This window comes from Columba livia, chromosome 16, assembly GCF_036013475.1.
Source record: "Columba livia isolate bColLiv1 breed racing homer chromosome 16, bColLiv1.pat.W.v2, whole genome shotgun sequence".
Taxonomy (NCBI): domain Eukaryota; kingdom Metazoa; phylum Chordata; class Aves; order Columbiformes; family Columbidae; genus Columba; species Columba livia.
In genome coordinates, this window is record NC_088617.1 from 12,546,213 (window position 1) to 12,565,175 (window position 18,963).

Here is an 18,963-nt window from a genome sequence, read left to right on the forward strand (position 1 = left end):
AGCAAGGTAAATCCGAGCCTGAGCTGGGCTGGGTCGTGCGATCCTATCCAGACACACGGACGCTACCTCCAATGTGGCACCAAACGCTATGGGCCACCCAGCTGGGGCTTCTGGAGGAGGATTTAAATGTGGTGCGTTATCACATGGAAGCCGACAGCAGAAGAGGGGACTACAAATGAAAATGATTCCACTATATAGTTACACAGTCAACTTAGTACAAGAAAACACTTTCAAAGTGGTGTTTCTTCACTTGCTTCAAGTTTTTCACATGAACCTTTCACGTCTAACGTTTTTATTTGCTGTTAAAAATACCATTGGCTCAATTTTGTCGGCTTCCCAGAAAGTGAGACTTAAAAGAAGCCTTTAAACAAATGAACCAACGCCAAACATAATTACGCGCCGTCTGGATCCGCTTTTAAAGACCCTTAACTTGCCCACACCACCAGGAGACCCCGGGTTCGCCCATTCAGACAATCAGTGCTCTTTCCTTTTCCACCTTATCTCATGACAGAGGGAAGAATTAGCATTGTCCCCGGTTTCTGCTTGCTCTAAAGGAGCGGGGGGGGGGGGGGGGGGGGGGGAAAAAAGTCTTTAAAGCACAATATAAAAAGCGCAGGTGAGATAACAAAGGTATTGTCCCTCGCCAGCCTGGCAAGTCGGGCTGCTGGCTTGTTTGTTTACTCTCCACACTGATCCTGCCCCCCCGCTGCCCCGGGAGCGCTGCCCGGGGCGGCCCCGCTCCCCGGCGGGGCTCTCGCCTTTGTCGCCCGCCCGGGCGGGCCGGGCCGGGCAGGGACTACATCGCCCAGCGTGCCCCGCTGCGCCCGGATCAATGGACCTTATTTGAATAATCTGTGAGCCCTTGGACTCAGGCCAATCAGCTGTCAGGGACCCATGATAAATCGCAATGCATTATTGATAATCATAATTACTCTGACATGCGCATTCCGCCCAATGGGGGTAATTTCCCAACTCTAGGAATTTGTTGTGAAGAGGAAAATAATTGCTACTATTTTGCTCCCGATGCTGGTGCACCATGTCGCGACGGAAGCAGGCGAAGCCCCAGCACATCAACTCGGAGGAGCAGCCCCCAGATGCTGCAAGTGGTAAGGCGCAAGGGAAGGCGCGGAGCCGCGGCGGGTCCCAACTTTCCTGATGCGCGGAGGAGGCGGCCGGGGCGGCGAGGAGCGCTTGCCGGGGGGCTTTTTCCACCATCGTGCTTCACCCCCCGCTCCTTTCCCACCCCAGAGCCCGACCTCCAGCTCCTCTCAGGCTTTTGGGGGCGTTTAAATCCTCGCGCCCCTGCGGAGCCCCAGCGCGGTGTTGTTCCGCGGGGTAGTGCGGAGCACCGGCCCCTCGTTGTTTCTCGGGGGGGTAGGGGGGTCTCGGCGCGGAGCTGCCCGAGGGGTCCCTCGCCCTGCCCGGCTGGCGGCCCCCAACGCCCCGCACCCCCCCCCCCCCTGCCCTGGTCCCGCGGAACCTGCGCCGGTTCCCGCGTGGGGGGCGCACGGCTGCGCGGGCCCCGCTGCGCTCGAGGTGCAGCCTCATGGGAGGTGAACCCCAAAGCCTCCCTAGGGCGGAAGGGATGGGGGGGGGGGGGGCAAACAGAGTGTGAGGGGGGGAGAGAGAGGAAGGAATTGCGAATAGTCTTGGCAGGGCTAAGAAGGGGCTCGAGTTTGGTTTTCCCGATCTATTTAGCACTTTCTCGGTAGTTATATGAGGATTTTTGTGGGGCTTTAAAAAAAAAGGCGCTCGGACTATTTTCGTTGGAGATCACAATCGCCCTGGACCTTTTGTAGCTTGACCTCCAGCCATCTTTGATTTCCGACTTCCTAAAATAACTCCGGTGAGCTAATGTGGGGTGTGCGTGAGCGCTTTGTATTTGGGCGATGTGGGAGATTTCGCTACCGCAAATCAGTGTTCCTCCTTTTAGGGAAGCTCGCAGCCCTTTGCTTTGCTTAAGGGACGAGGAGAGTATACATTTGCGCTCAAATTAGCCCTGAGCTCCCGGTGGGGGTGGGCGTGCAGGGGAAGGGGTGGAGGGGACACTCGCCTGCCGGTGTCCCCCACGGGAGCGAGGAAGGGTCGGGCCTGCCGGGCCGTGTCCGGTTTTCCTCCACGGAGCAGCATCTTCCCGCGGGGGCTGCCCGGAGCTGGGCTGCTGGGGGCCTGGCGGCCCCTGGGCTGAGGTGCCGGCTTTACCCCGCTCTTTGCGCTCTCGGTGCCCGTCCTGCTCCGAAACGAAAGTGGAGGCAGGAGGGGCACGTTCCGGGTGAGGAATAGGAGGCTGGTGGGGAGCCGACCTGGGCTTCGTTTGTTAGGAGTTGTTGTGGTCCTTGTGCCCAAACGCTTCTATACGGCGCCCAATAACTTTTTTTTGGGGGTTCTCTGCCTTCCTAAGGGACTGATTTTGTGTGGGGTTTTTCCACCTCTAGAACTGATCAATACCAATGCGCATTACAGGAGCTGCTTATTCCCAGCCCGCAGGAGGTTCGGGTTCTTAATTTTTTCCTCCTCCCCCCTCTGTTCTTTCAGTCGAAATGTGCAATTGTTGGGTCCGGTTAATGGTGACTTAAGAAACAGCAAGCTGGCCAGAAGGCAATAAATCCCATGTTTAATGCATGACTGTTTTCCTTTGTGCATATGGTTAGGTTGGGGGATGGAGGTGATGTTTCCACATGTAAATCTCTGCCCACTGCTGGAAAGCCACCTCCGGGTCTGCGCTGAAACAAAAGGGTTAATAACTCCTGATGCGGCCTGCTTGGGGCGGGGGAGGTGTGCAGGGAGGGGAGGATCGCTACACACCGTGCTCTCCGGGGCAATGGCCAGCTGCTTTTTTGTTGTTGCTGTTGGGGCTTCCCCCCGCTTCTAACAAAACCCTGGATGAAATTCCCTCCGGGAGCCCGGGCAGCGATTGCACTGGCCGAGGAGAACCTGGCGAAGCTCTGGCCCCCGCCGGGGATTTTGGGGCTTCTCCTGCCGCCTTGGATGGGGGCATCTCTTGTGGGTCGGGGGGGGCGCGGTGCTGCCGTGCGCCGCCCCGCGGCCGCGCTCGCCAGGACCCTTCGCTGGGGTGCGGGGACAACGGGGGGTCCGCCCGGACGCGGCGGCCGGTGCGGGTCCCTGCGCTGAAACCCCTTCCTGCGGGATCCGCGTTTCTGTTTTCAGGAGCAAAAATCGCGGCTGCGGCTCACATGCCTCTTATCGCCCTCAAATCTCCAAAATAGTCTCGATATTCACCACTCCAGGTGTGCCCGTAAATAACAAGTGATGAGCTGCATAACAAAGTCGAAATACCGCAGGGATTTGTCTGGGACATTATCGAGTATATACATAATCGTAATAATAAAATCAAGCTCTTATCTCCTATTTTGCAAGTGTTTCTTTTTTTTTTGCAAAGTGATTTGTGACCCACCTCTGTGAACAATGCAGCGTGTTAAGAAACGGTTCTGCTAACCTGGTGATCAATTAACAGGTCAAAAAATCAGCAGGTGGTCACTGGAGAATAATACTACATACTGAAAATTAGCATTTTCACAAAGGGGTTGAAAATGCCCATTGTGCTGGATTGCTGCCATTAAATATGTGATTCATTCCTAAAAAATACAGTATCAAACCCCAACTTTTTCTCAGGGTAAAATTAGAGATTTCCTTTATTTAAATGCCTGGTTCGTGCTCTGAGCTCTGCAGAAGTGGAGAGGGGGGTGTTTAACGAGGAAAGACAAGGGGTTTTGGTGGTTTTCTTTATTTTTAGGTTTCCCGAAGCTCCCATCGTCTGGGAAGGCGGGTGGGGCAGCATCTCCCCGGCCGTGCCCTGGGCTGCGCAGCCGGGGTGTTGCAGTGGTGTGCTGGCTGAGGGTGCCTGGGAGCTGGAGGGGGGGCGATGCCCGGCTTATTTTTCCTTTTACGTAAGTGAAACATTATATTGGTTGTAGTGATGAAGCCCTTTTTCTGGGCTTGGCGGCATGTGACGTTTTGACAGAGCTGCTGCTCTAACCTTTGCCTCCTCCTGCTTGCTGTGGGTGGTAAGTTGATGTCAGGCTTACAATTAGGACTCTCATGCAATTGACCTTGGCAGCGGGGTTTGTGCCGTTTAGCTCGGTCTTAAACACTGTACTAGTGTTAAGTGTGGTCCGGGGCCGCCGCCTTTACAGCTGTGGGAGGACCGGCCGCCGCGGAGGCAGCGCTGCCGCGCAGGTAGGGCGGCGGGCGGGTGGCCCCTGCTGCCGCTTATTGGGGCAACCTCTGCTCTTTGGGCGTTATTTCTTCAGCCAAGTTCGGGTTTTGCTTTAAAAAATAATGATGGGTGGTGTGGGTTGCTGTTCGCGCTCAGGTGGATGCTGGTCGGGGGGAGGCCGCGCTCCGGGGGTGGCCCCGCCTGGCAGCACCGCCCGGGGGCGGCCGGTTCCCCGCAAAGCCGGGCGGGCAGCAGTGCCCTCCACCGACCGGCGCCGGGACGCGGCCGCGCTGGAGCCTCCGGGGGTGTGTGTGCGCCTGGGCAGGTAACTCGCAGACATTTTATAAAAGGGGTTTGTCACGGCTGCCTCAACTTCGGGGGGGTTTGGAGCGCTTTGGAACGACTTGAGGTTGGTGGAGCGGGGAGGGGGCGCCTGCACTGCCAGCGCCGTGCCCTCCATCTTAACCTTGCCTCCGTGTTTTAACACTTTTTGCTCTTCAGATGCTTTTTTTTTTTTTCACAATATTTTGCCCATTCTCTTTGGTAGGTGGATCATCAAAATGGTGACTCGGAGGCATAATAACAAAAAAATCAAATAAAGCCTTGAGAAGCAACCTGAAAGCACGTGAAACATTAATTGTTAGGTGTAACACGTTTCTGGCTCATTCTTGGGTAGAAAAATGCTGATGATAAATATGGTGTAGAAAACACCAAGGGTCTGGGATATTTCCATCAGTAGTTTTGTATTTTGCTTATCTCAAGGAGGTGATTTTTTCATGGTTAAAGAAAATGTTTTGATCAGTGTTTTATAGTGAAAGAAGGAAAAATTTGGCCAGTTTTAAGTCCTCGCTTTTCAGCTGGAAACAGGAAAAAAATCGGGCAATCACAATGCCTGAGAGCAACAGGGAGCTGATGGCAGAAGTTTTCATGACCAAAACTGGAGTAGATACTTGCTGATCCTTCATGAGTTAATTTTAACTGGGGAAGTTCATGGTTATGTTAATTTTAAAGTTGAAATAGTTGATCAAATGTTGTCTGTGGAAAAAGTAAGCTCACCAAGGGTATTAAACTTTTGGGAAAAAAGAAGAGGGGACTGGGGGGACACAAACTTGAGCTCTGACCATTTCCTCCCAACTCAAGTGAAATATAATTTTATCACAGCTGAAAAAAGTCACTAATTGCTGAGCTGAGTGGTCGATCAGCAGCATCCTTTTTGAAATCACATCAAACTAGACAGGATTTATTTCACTCCTCTTTTACTGGTTCCATCAAAAAAAAAAATAATTCGAGCTGTGTGGATTTTATCAGCCTTCCTTGTCGATGACCGACTTGTCCTACACAATAGTGGATTTTTTTCCATCCATTTGCCAGTGATTCAATCTAACCCCCCTGCTGGGTTTACTGCATTCTTCTAACTTATTGGATAACTAGATGCTGAGAGATAACATTCCTGAAATTCGGGGGTGGGGAGATAAAAAAAAAGTAGAAGTCTTATCCCTAGGAAGCCTTTTGGAGAGGGGTAAGTGAAGTGCACAAGCAATGGTTGTGGCGGGGCCCTGTGTTTCTCAGTAAATCCTCGTACAGTATGGACAGAGCTGCCTGCACAGGGAGGCTCCTTTGCAGAGAAAGCCCCACGTTTTCAGACCGTTAAGTTCATGTCAGTGATAAGTGCTGAGGGGGCGGGCAGCACAGGGGTTTGGGTGAATGAGGTGCTCTGATTGCAGGGGCTCTGTGCCCCTTCGGGGCTGGAGAGAGGATGTAGCTAGAAATCAAGATGAAGAGTTTCAGAGAAGCTGTTTGGTTTCTTTTTTTAAAGAAACAACAAATTGCTCCTGTGTTATTCCAGCTGCTACACGATAGTCAAGCATCCTGCTTCTGCTGAATGTATCTTAAAAACATGCTTTTTGAGGTAGGGGAAGCTATTATACTATTTTCTAAGGTCGAAGGGAAAATAAAGCATGACTCTTCTCTACTTGTCATGCAGGGACTTGAATTTATTTGGAGTCCTGAGCTAGTGCCCTACAGACAGGGGAACTGGAGACAGAAACTGTGTGAGTGTGCAGGGCTGCTAACCTGCTGCTGCTGAACACAGGTGCCTTCAATTTACTGCCGTTTCTTTCTCTGAGGTGGCAACTGGTCCTTAGGACCAGGAACATTAGTCCTGGAGCTCCTCAGAGTTGTGAATATTAGGAGTGTGGAGCCTGCTGGAGTTTGGAGAAGGGAGCTTTGAATTTAGTGTGGTATTATCGGTGGAAAAGTGGGAAAATAATAAAGTACTATCAAGCGAGGTGGAGATAAATGATCAGAGGCTTTGAAGCAGTTTAAGTTGGAGGACTTGTCTAGGGGTAGTTATCCTGGAATATCTCCTTGGGGGCTGGGGAACAGTCTTTTCATGCAGACATTTCTACTCCATTTGAAACATTTTGCATGGCCACCCCAGAGGTGCAAACTACAGTGTGAAATACATCTACTTATGGAGAGGTGGTGGAAGGAAGAGCTTTGTGCTACCTAAGGTAAAACCTAAGGTTATTTTGCAACATGAGGGAACTGTATAGTGGAGCCTGGGAGACTGGAGTGCTGGAAGCCCTACATGCTAAAGGATTTGGGAAAAAGGTTTTGATGCTTTAGCCTGTTCTGTGAGATAACTGTTGGATGGATGGAAGTAGCTAGGAAAGTAGTCAAGGAAATATCTTTCAACTCGGTGTACAGTGTAGTTATGGAAGCTTCTTGCCTTCTTTTCAACACTAGTGCTTTCTTTGCCATTGTATCTCCTCAGACTCTTGCAAAGATGAGTTTAAAAACATCCATTCTTGACCTCAGATGACCCTATTAATTGACCAAGTTCTGAATCATGTACTTCTTGTCTGCAGACTATATTTCTACATATATTTTTCTATAGAGTCAAATCAACTTTAGAGGCATCAGTTTAGTGATATTTGGGCTGGGAAATGTATGCTAAAACTACATTTTTACTATTCTTTCCTTTACTTGTGGAAGTTGTTTGGGCTGAAGGAGGGGGAAAAAAGTTTAATTCTCCCCATTTAGATATGAGGGATTGAAACAGTTTTGATCAAATCTGTGCTGAGAAAACCTTTCCTCCCTGTTCAAGGACTTGTAACCCCGAAATGTACGTGATTAACAGAATCGCATAAATATAGACTTGGGTTTATGGTTCTCTGGACCATAGCATAACAGGCCTCAAATTCTTCGGTTTTTTAGTTGATCAAGTTTTGTCTTTTTAAAAAATTAACTTTGACATGCACTCTCCATCACTCAGTATTTAACAGTTAAAGCTTGATTTGTTGAATATGTATACAATACCCGTGTTAACCTAACAAACGTCAACATTTGCAATATCCTCCCTTTCAGAGCTTTTATGCTACCCCAAAACAGTAAGTCAACATGCTTGAGTTGTTGCTTGGACATGCTTCCCCTCCACCCTGCCATGTACAGGATATACACATGTATCAGATGTGTGGTTCAGTTACACCTTTAAAATGAAAGCCACAAGTAGCTCTTGTGCTTGCAGAGTCTTTGGTTCCCCTTGTAAAATGGTGTGGGCTGTTCGTGTGGAACCAGAGCTGAGCCCCAAGTGAATCACTGGACATGCAAGACCTGAATAGAAGAGATCTCGTAACAGAGGTTCTCAGCTGAGGTCTGCAGTGTGTCCTGCTGGGTGTGCGGGATGTGACGCACTTGGTTACTGCACCCTTGGCACCCATCAAAATTGCACCAATTAATGTGAGTTCCAAGACATTTCAGCCGGTGGGGGCTGTAATACAGCCACAGTCCTTCCCGCTTCCCCTCAGCCGCATGAGCCTCAAGTTTCACCCCCTGAACGCTCCCTCCTCCCGTGCCCCAAATGCTCGCCTGCCTAAAGCTGGGGGTGAGTTTGTTGTTTAAAGATGGCTAGACTGAGCAAAAACATCCTGTTTTGGTTTAGAATGTCTCTTAACCTCTCTTCCCATTCTGATATATCCCCAAGTTATTTTTTTTTTCTTTCTGTCCGTGTGGAAATCATGCTCAGTCTAATCTGTGGGGCACAGGTGGAGGAAGAGCAGGAGTGGACCTGTAGACGAGCTTTGCTTTGCCTCCCCCACCCTAAAAGCAGGCGAGTTGCGGATGCAGCTAGACAGGTTGTCCTGAGCCTGTCTGAAACAACTGTGTATGTTTTGCAAGCAGGACTTGTTGCTTTGCTCTCTAATAACCATCAGTATCAGCGTAGGCTCATACCTACCTGTGGGGTTCTGTAAGTTAATAGTCTTTTCTTTACTACTGTGGCTTTTTAGAGGTTGCTTTTTTACGTGAGTGTGCTTTTGAAGTATTTAGAAGCTAATATTGGACTTTTGCTTTTGTCAGCCCTCTTCGGTAGGAATTACTTCCATAATGGTGGAATGAAAGTTAAACAACTCAGTGTAGATCAGTGTACAATTAAGAACTGCTCTGGAGTTCCTGTATTAACAATCTTATATGAATTTATGAGAGATGGTTAACAAAGAATTATAACCGGAAGTACAAACACAAAATAAGCTTATGTGATGCTTTGCTTAGCATTACGATGCTTTCTCTGTCTTCCTTGGGCTGTGTTCGTTTTAAGGGCTTTTGCAGGTGCTGTAGCTGCCTTGCTGTACTGTTGCATTTTTACTCGTATAAGGGGATTTGCGATAAACCTCTTTCCATCGATTCTTGTTGAGATTCCTTTTCCATTATTGTCTTTATTAAAAACAGAACTGAGATGCAGATTTCTTTGGGGCTGAAAATGACTTGGCAGCTAAACAAAGAACAAGACTTCAGATTGATCTGTAAACTTGATTCCAATGTCTTGTATCTTTAACTCGCAACTTAGGTGAAGTTGGTGATCTTAAGAATAGGAAATACTCAAGTCTAAATCTAGCTATTAATAATGTGACTTTCTTTTGCTTTAAGGGAGTCCACAAGACGTCCCAGGTGACAGAGATGGTGAAATGAGTTCCAAAAGGTGCCGCATGGAGGAGACTAAAATCTGTGAGAAATGCTGTGCAGAATTCTTTGATCTCTCTGAATTCCTTGAGCATAAGAAAAATTGCACTAAAAATCCACCTGTTCTAATCATGAATGACAGTGAGGGAACAGTACCCCCTGAAAGCTTCTCTGAAGCTTCTCTAGGGAGCTTTTCAAGTGATCGAATGGATAGCAGGACACGCAAGGACATTCAGGCAAAGAGCTGCACTGGTTCTATGGAAAAGAGAGAAGGAAAAATGGATGCTGAATCAGTAGGAGGAATGTACCTTAAAATAGAACCCCCCATCACGCCTGCGGCTCCTGGGCTGAGCTATCTACCAAAATCCAAAGTACCAAACACTAACGTGACTTTGCAGACGATACGCGGCACTAAGGTGGCTGTGAACCAGCGGACCTCCGATGCCATCTCCTCTTCGGCAACCAGTTTCAATGCTATCCCCATGATCCTGGAGCAGCTCGTGTGTTTGCAGCAGCAGCAACTTCAGCAAATTCAGCTGACCGAGCAAATTCGCATTCAGATTGCCATGATGGCTCCCCACGCCCTGCATCCTTCCATAGCAGCTGCTACTGATCCGCTGAAAGCTCTGGGTGCTCACATGTCTCAGCAGCTCTCGGCTGCTGTTGCTTTAATCGGACAAAAAGCTGGAAGCCAGAGCCTATCACTGGAATCCTTGAAGCAAGGAAAACTACCTCATTCTAACACTGGCGTTGCGGCGGCCGGCTCACTGGCTGCCGGCCTTTCCTCCTCCTTCCCCTTGAAGCCGGAGGCGAGCAGAAGCCTCCCTGGCTCCATATCTCGGTTCCCAAATCCTTTGCTACCTCAGTCATCCAACTCCGTCATCTTCCAAAATCCGCTTTCTGCTGTTTCTTCTGTGATCGATTCCTCAAAGAAGGGGAAGGGAAAACCTCCCAACATTAGTGTTTCTGAAAGCAAACCGAATGCAGAAGAGCCGTTCTTCAAACACAAGTGTAAATTCTGCGGCAAGGTCTTTGGCAATGACAGTGCACTGCAGATTCACCTCCGTTCCCACACTGGTGAAAGACCCTACAAGTGTAACATTTGTGGTAACCGCTTCACAACCAAAGGAAACCTTAAAGTGCATTTTCAGCGCCACAAAGACAAATACCCCCATATAAAGATGAATCCTTACCCAGTTCCTGAGCACCTGGACAATGTTCCCACTAGCACTGGAATCCCATATGGGATGTCTGTGCCACTGGATGAGTCTAACCTAATTGTGGATAGCAAACCTGTCCTAACAACTCTGCCTACCTCTGCAGCCACCAGTGCACCTCAGGCCATCTCCAGCCTCGCGGGCATTAAGGAGTCTCTGCCTGGAACGTTCTCAAGTGACCTGCAGTCCAGGCCTTCTCCAGAAAGCGAGGGTGGCTCATCCTCATCGGGGATGGTTGGTCATGAATTGGGAACAGAGCAGAGCTTGAGTTCACCGCAAGCTGCCTGCAGTGTGAGCATCTTCCATGTCAGTGGGTCAAATGAGCAAGGCTCAGAAACATCGAAGCTCCAGCAGCTGGTTGAAAATATTGAAAAATCCACTGCTGACCCCAACGAGTGCCTCATCTGCCACAGAGTGCTGAGCTGCCAGAGTTCACTCAAAATGCATTATCGTACTCACACTGGAGAGAGGCCGTTCAAGTGTAAAATCTGTGGCCGTGCCTTCTCCACTAAAGGGAACCTTAAAACTCATTATGGTGTCCACCGGGCCAATACTCCTTTGAAGATGCAACATTCCTGTCCCATTTGTCAGAAGAAGTTTACAAATGCAGTTGTGTTGCAGCAGCATATCCGCATGCATATGGGGGGACAAATACCCAATACACCAATCCCGGAAAGCACCTGTGACAGTACTGATGTGGACCCTACTGTGGCTGAGAAGAATGGAGACGTTAGTCGCCCAGATGAGACCGTGGAAAGCATAGAGATGGAAGAAGACCTGGACTCTCAGGATGGCCCTAGGAGTTCTTCAAAACCTCCTACTCCGTATGATGCACAATCAGAATCTCCAGCCACAGCAGCCGGCTTCTCTGGTATTGCAGCACTGGAGAATCAAATGAAGATCGTCAGCTCCGCTTTGAACTTGCAGCGGCAAAGCAGCTTGAAGTCTAGTGACAATGGCTCAGCAGAAAGTGATGGCATGACAAATGATTCGTCTTCTGTGGCAGGAGATCCAGATTACCAGAATGGCAGGAGTCCTGCTGCTTCCGAGTCTGCATCACTCCAGGCTCTGTCCCCAGCCAACAGCCAAGCTGAGAGCGTAAGGTCAAAGTCACCTAGCTTCAACAATCAAGAAGATACAGGCACGGGAAATAAATCAGAAGGTCCTGAGAATGCACCTGCAGAAATGGAAGGGGTCGTTGGTGCTTTGGATTTAACTTACGGCAATATTGGTCGAAAGGTCATTAAAGAAGAACCTGGGTTACACTTTGCAAATGGAGAATATGGTGAGTAACACAAAATGCTGGCACTAACTTTGGGTGAGGTAGCAGAATTGAAGGAAATCCATCTCTAAAAGGATGAACAGGGGTCCAAACCTCCTCAGCTTCCTCCTCCTACAGTAGGAGAGAGGGAACATGCCCTGGAAAGTTTCCCTGACTGTCAGACTCCTGTTGTCTGACTGCTGTCATCTCCTGCAACGGGGAGCATACAAGGTCCTTAATATAAAGAAAACCTATACGTGCTTACTGTCGTTCATAGCCTCACCTGATGCATCCATGCTTGTGTTTCATGGAAAGCTGCTTAACCCAAGAATGTGGCTTTACAACTGTGGGATCTTTTGTGGGATTTTTGAGCTCTTCAGCGCTGAGGGTGATGTTGATCTAAATTTGACATCAAAGTGAGACTTTCTAACTCTGAAGCTCACCAGCAAAAGTAGGGATGAACTGATTTCTTTCAGAGCATCTTACCTAGCAAGTGTAATAGCAGCCCTACCGCCTGGCTTTGGTGGGCTTGGCAGGAATGCTCTTCAGAGCATCTCCAAAGGCAGGGCCTCTGGTATCTTAGCCAGATTTAAGCATGGAAGCAGGAGGAGGTTGGGATAAGTGTTATCTTTGCTTTCTTTCCAGGTCGAAGTAGTATTCCAGCTGCTTTTGTTAGAGCCCCACCAGCCCTCATAAAGATGGAGATGCCCAGCGAGCGTCCCATCAGCACTAGCCATTTCATTGGCCCACCAGCTCTCTCCCCTGGTGTTGCCCCTCTCCTCGTGCCACGACCAAAATTCTGCCGTCCCGCCAAACAGCACATCTGCACTACGTGTGGGAAGAACTTCTCCTCCGCCAGCGCCCTTCAGATTCATGAACGGACCCATACAGGTGAAAAGCCATTTGCCTGCACCATCTGTGGGAGAGCATTCACAACAAAAGGAAACCTGAAGGTAAGTTGTCTCTTAAGTTATGATCTCCTTTATCAGGGGAAGTCATAGCAGAGAGGGAAAGACTATTGCCAATCTTTGTCCTGCCTTTGGGGACAAATTTGATTTTCTTTTAGTTCCTTGAATGGTTATCTTTGACTTTTGTCTCTCCTTCCTGAGTTTCTTCACACAACTGGATAAACAGTGTACCAAGATTACCCACAGAAGTCTGCTACTGTCCTTTACTTTCCTTTTTGTATGGTAAGAAAGGCTTAGCCCTTACTAAGGAGATTGCTTTATTTTTGTGTGGACTTGGATGTGTCAAGACATAAACATTTCATTGACCGAATTCTACAAAATTATGCCTACAGAATACATGTGTTACACTGCACTGCTTGAAACACCATGCAGGACAAGGAGCGATAAAACTGAGAGGATAATCCTGAGACAGCACAAAGTACTTAGGGATTTTTGCATCTAAGCACTTGCTGAAGAAGTCCTGCAAGTCTTTCCTTATTGTAAGATTAATCTGTCTGCTCTGTAAGGGGCTTTCAGCTCCCTCCCTTGCACAGGGACTTTTCCCATGAGAACCTCTTTGAGCTCTTCAGTCCTCTTGCATAAATGCTGATGGGGAGGGAAAATACTCTGCAGTTGGTGGACAGTCACTTGTAGGGACCATTAGGTTACCAGTATGTTTGTGGTGTGGAAGATATTTAGCTCAGGTGTAACACCTCTTCCAAATTCCTTGGTGAGTTGTTTTTTTTTTCTTGTGTTAACTAAATTTTTTCCAATGTAGTCTGTTCCCAGCAAATAATGTGGCTTTTATTTTTTGGAGGGTAGGGAGGCACCTCTGCCAACATCACTGACAGTAAGTGTGAAAACACAGCCCTACAAGCACTTCAGCGGTAAACTCTAGAGAGCCATGGTGATGTCGGGCAGTAGAATGACTGTATCTTACATGTGCCAGGAAGAGAACAAAGACAAGAATTAGCCAGATTAAATACTTACCTGAATGCAACTGGTGTATGTGTGACTTCTTTTGAGCAACTTGGCTGTAAGCAGAGTAGAACTTGGGTATACCGTATAACTGCAGTATTAACGATTCCCTACTTTTTTCCCCTCTGGAAGGTCCATGTAGGAACTCACATGTGGAATAACTCTGCCAGGCGGGGAAGAAGGCTTTCGATTGATAACCCCATGGCCCTGCTGGGGAATGATCCCAAGAAGGTATCTGAAATGTTTCCGAAGGATATAATGCCTCCTTCAGTGAGCATTGACCCCACTGTGTGGAATCAGTATGCAGCGGTACTCAGCAATGGCATAGCAATGAAGACTAACGAGATCTCGGTGATCCAGAGCGGTGGCTTACCGACCCTTCCAGTCACCATTGGGGGCAGTTCGTCAATAAATACCGCTACGGTCTCCAAAACAGATGGAACCCAGTCTGGGACTGGTTCTGATACGGAAAAGGCCAGTGGTGCTGCTGCAGACAATGTGCCAAAACACCAGTTCCCTCACTTCATGGAGGAGAACAAAATTGCTGTTAGTTAAAAACTCTAGTGAAGTTGACGTACAGAAAGAACAAATATATATATACACAAACATATATTTTTAAGAGATTCCACTTCAGCCTCCTATTTTCCTATTGACGTGCAAATGATTTTATGGTTGTCTTTGTAAGAGTTGCCCAGAGTACAATCATGATATTGCTTTGCAAATAGTAAATAATAAATAAAGAATAGGATTTCCTTCTATTTGGAAAGATGCGGGTCTTGCAAAGTAGTTCTTACGTGTGACTTTAATGTGTACAGCCTTACAAAAGTTTCTACAACTTGAAATTCCAAAGGTTAGAATATTTACCTCTTTGTTTAGAGTGGAATACTTGGGGGTTTTGAATAGAGTGGAAGTAACCTACTGTCGATGGAAAAGCTTCTATTTACTGATGAGAAATAAAAACTATTAATGCGGGTAAATATCCTAGAATGTCTGCCACCCTGTTAGAAATAGTTTTTCTGTTTGGATTTTTGGCTCTATGGTTTCTGAATGTACTTTTTACTATAATGGCTATAAAAACTACCAAAAAAATATATTTTCAATTCCTTTTTTGCCTCAGAAGTTCTGTGGAAAGAAAGTTGCTGTTTTTCTTTAATCACTGCTCGTGAGGAATTAATTCTCTGTTTTGTCGACTGCTGCTTATTTAATACTACTACTAGGACAGTCCTTCAAGTATAGTGCCAAAACTCCTACTTCCAAAGATGTGCAGTTTTTCCTAGATGTTTTATTTCCATACCAAGAGCCCCAAACAAGCATGGGTGGGTATGTATATACTTCTTTTCCTCCTCTCTTGAAAGGGAAGACTTGCCTTGGGAAGTCAGGTCTAAAAGCTCTGCAAGGAATCTCAGGTGACTGTTGCAATTGGGCATGGGAACTGTTTTCCTTAGCAAGAGACTTTTTTTTATTTTTATTTTTTTTTCATTTGAGTAATTTAGATCAGTCTGTGTAAACCTGTATTTAAATATGAAGTATTAATGCTTAGGTTAAATGTTTTGTGGGTTTTTGGATGTCATTCCTACTCTGGTCATTAAGTTTCTTGGTGGTTTGTGAAATTGCATTCTACCAAAATGGTAATTAATGATCCATGTGTATTGTATGAAGGTTGCTGGATGGTCATCTGGATTCTAAGTTATCTACCTCATTTTTTCCTTTTGTAGCTGTAGTGTCTATTTTTCTATTAATGACCACTGTAATGAACTGAGATTCAAGCAGATGCTTCCATGCACTATCTGAAACCAAAACCTGATGTATTAGTGGAAGCACCTGAAGACTTACTGGACTGCCCTTTCACTATTCCCCTAACATCTGCTGGAGCTGTGTGTGTAATGGGATCAAAATCAGACTGGAAGGCGAGCGTTTGGTGTGGAAGGACTGAACGATGGAAAGAAGTCTAGTTGTTGACTGCAGGAAATCTTCAAGTCCAGTCTCCGTTGTGGAAGGCCCCAAAAATGCAGATTACCAAAAGTTTGTGTAATGTTGTTGCACCTGATTCTTGCTTATGATCTCTGTATGCCGAGTTGTGCCTTTCCTGCTGGACTTGTAAGAACATACCAGTACCTGTTTACACTGTAAAATGGATATTGTTACATAGACCATGCAAAAGGCATCCCAATTGTTAAGTTTCTGAGTTGTGAATGTATGACTTTTAAGAACTCTGTAGTTTTGAGTATCTACTGATGCGTTTCTGTTGACATTTTGAGAATAAATTTTGGGATGACTTTTTCACACTTAGTGCTTACATTTTTGTGGCAAAGCATTTGTCTTCTGAAGAGCAAGCTCAATGGAGTCAGCATCCTTTCTCATTCCAGTGACTTTTTAAATCCATGAATCTAGGGTTAAGCTTTAGTTTGTTACTTAAAACAACAGCAAGTAGGTAGCTGTGGAGGAGTCTCTCAATGAGTGTATTGAGAATGGTGGGGGTTTGGTATAGGGATTGGTACTTGCCAGGGATATTGATCCCCACACTAAAATAGAATTGCAGCAATAGGTACAGTAATTCTTGTACTGCAATCACCCTAGAAAGGGAAAGGAATACTAAGTTATCTAATTGCTGACTGTGTAGATAAATGACTTCCCCTGAAGAGCAAAAGAAAAGAGAGTTCTGAAAACAGCCCTGATACAGTGGAAAAGTGTTCAGATTCTGATAAAACTGAAACCAGCAAATTTATTTTGTGCATGGCTGGTAACAGTGGAGGAAAATGGTGGAGAACTGGAGCACCCTTAAGGTGCATCCGTCTGACATCAGTGCTGCCTGCTCATGGTGCCCCTTGCATAAGGCTCTTGAGAGTGGGAAAAAGGCAGGGAGGAAACACTAGCTCTCTAGGCTCTACCACAAGCTCAGAAGGAATGTAAAAGGAGGGAAAAAAAGGGGTGGGGAGGGCAGGACCAGATATGAAGTGGTCCAGGAAGGTGGGCAAAATAGACATAGGAGCAGAAGGAAAGGTACTAATAAATGGTGGGTGTGCGGGAAGGTATAAAGCTTACAACACTATGTAGAGCATGCAGTTGTTCAAAAGCACTATAGTTCCTGGAGGCAAAATATTTGGTGCAAAAGAAGACAACCCATCTCTGCTTTGGGAAACCAAGGGATAATAATCTCAACCACAATGAAGAGTACAGCAACAAGTCTCTCAGCGGTGATAAATACAAATAAACTACATGTTCATGCTCATGTGGATACTGTTCCCAGCCACTGAGTTTATAACCTGCTGTGAGGTTGCTCTGGGTACCTGGATGGACTTGCTGCCAGAGCTGCTGCATTGTCTCTGCAAACTTCAGGCTGGACTTCTGGCTGGTTCCTTACACAGGTGGTGCTGGGCATCCCATGAAGGATGTGCTGCCCGTGCAGGACCAACTGCAGCACCACCAGAAACGGCGTGGTGTGAAAGAGGAGGTGTTGGGTTTACAGGAGAGGTGGACCACATCTGCTCATACTGGGAAATCTGCATTCCAGCATGGGCCAACTGAGGGTATTGTGAAAACGTGGCCTGGCTTCAAAACCTGTGATAACAAACCTGCTCTTCACTGATAGTTTGATATGAAGTGGTATCGTGATGCCATGAAAATGTGTCAGCAGCAGGAGGAAAGGAGCAGTTTTGCAAGCTGGAAGCCAACAAATCCTGCTGTCCTGGGGCTTTGCATTTTGGTGGTATCCGTTGATGTCTCCTCATCCAAAAAGCTCCTAAGGTTTGGGGTGTCTTTCTCTCTTAAATGTTAACTGAGCCTGTCCCACAAGGGCTGAGCTCACATTACAGCTTTACCTCAAAATGCCAAACGGTCTGCCTTTTCATGACCACCCATAAGAATGTAATTATGTATTTAGATCTCTGCCTTCTTTAACTGTACTAGTCAACAGGTTGGAAACCGAGAGGAGATGAGGAGGTAGGAGGAGTTTATTAAAGCATGAACTTTGGTCTAGAAATTAAGTGTCAAAAAACTGCTGGGAAACCACGTCAACAAGGGGTTTCGGCAAATAGTTGTACAAGATCCTGCAGCATAGGGTGGTTGGGGGAATCGGGTGGGTGCAGCTGGGTCCTGCCTTGGCCAGGGGGACAGCAGCAAAAATGAAATGACGTGCTTGGCTCAGAGTCAGTGCAAGGCTTTACTCGCCAGGCAAGTGTCCCACAGCTCAGGGACAAGGCAGCTCCAGGCTGAAGCGCAGCAGGATCCCCAGCTAATCAAGGATCTTACCAGAAAACTTGGATAACAGGTAGGACCTATCTGACGGCTGTCCCCACAGCTGTGCCATAGGGATATTTCTGCTGGAGGCAGCTCAGCTGGGGGGGACACTGTGTTTCTGAAGCGAGCAGGGCTGGGAACGAGCTGCTCTCCTGTGTGCGGGAGCTGAGCCAAAACCTTCTGAAACTCAGCGTGTTGGAACTCAGCACACTGGCAAGTGTGTACAGTTTACAGTAACATTGCATATTAACAATGAAAAAAGACAGCTGATTCTCTTCTTCCCTGTGCTGATGTAAATTAAGACCAAGTTTACTGAAGCTAATATAGCTGCACTGGTGTGAGAGCAGAAGTGAGCATGGTATGTGCGCTGTCTCTGCTCATCAGCTTCTCTTCTTGCCTAAAGGACTCTCCTGTTCTTATTTGTTATTGCTTCCTTTGCTCATTGCATAGAGGATTTGCCTAGGCTGTTGCTTTTGTCTAAGTAGCATACTTACTTGTATGAGCTAAAGTAAAGGCTGGGTTACTTAAAATGTTAAATTTGAACTTAAAAGCTGCACTGCTTTAAAAAAAATAAATAAAGTACATTAGCTTTACCTTAATGTATTAGCTCTGTTCCTCTAAATAAATCTTTCTCTTGACTTACCCATCCTGTTAAAAACTTTCCAAAAAGTCAATGGGAACTTTGAGGAGTGAGTTTGTCTGAAAATCATGTAGATAACGAGGTATCTGGGCTGAGCTTGGTGAGGCTGATTGCCTTTCCAACACCTGCAGCGAGGTGATGGGAGCCTTCCTGAGGCTGCTGATCGATACAACCTGGAGTAAAGCATAAATTACCATTGAGCTTAGATCTACAGACGTGGAAGGACCTGGCTGAGGTGCTTGAGCTGATGGTGTGGCAGAGAGAGGCTGAAGCAAAGGGATGAGAATTGCATTATTTGTTTATATTTTTGTTTTGAAAGCTATTAAGCTTACTGCGGAGTTTGTGCTACATTTGGAATCGGGAGAGATGATGTCTTCTGTTTGAAAAATAACAGGTTAGGCAGAAAGCCTCCTTAGTGTTTGTGTGATCCTACGAGGTTATTGATACAGTGCTGGGGCTTTCTTGGTCTTGTTTTGTTTGGTGTGCTCAGATGAGAGGGCTCTGCTGTGCTGTGCCTCCCATGGTGAGTGCTCTGCCTTAGTGCTGGG

General features: G+C 47.0%; 1 protein-coding gene across 3 annotated transcripts; it reads left to right on the plus strand.

The window, feature by feature from the left end:
- The first annotated feature begins 787 nt into the window (after positions 1-787).
- SALL4 (spalt like transcription factor 4) lies at positions 788-15,824 on the plus strand. 3 transcript variants are annotated; one of them, XM_005499632.3, is made up of 4 exons: positions 788-1,106; positions 9,104-11,638; positions 12,260-12,567; positions 13,672-15,824. In XM_005499632.3, exons 1-4 carry the CDS (start codon positions 1,037-1,039, stop codon positions 14,092-14,094), a joined length of 3,336 nt encoding a protein of 1,111 aa, XP_005499689.2. In that variant the 5' UTR covers positions 788-1,036; the 3' UTR covers positions 14,095-15,824. The 3 variants fall into 3 exon arrangements, with proteins under 3 accessions (XP_005499689.2, XP_064888584.1, XP_021139436.2); XM_065032512.1 differs by lacking the exon at positions 788-1,106 and adding an exon at positions 1,607-1,846; XM_021283761.2 differs by lacking the exon at positions 788-1,106 and adding an exon at positions 4,388-4,502.
- Positions 15,825-18,963: the final 3,139 nt, after the last annotated feature.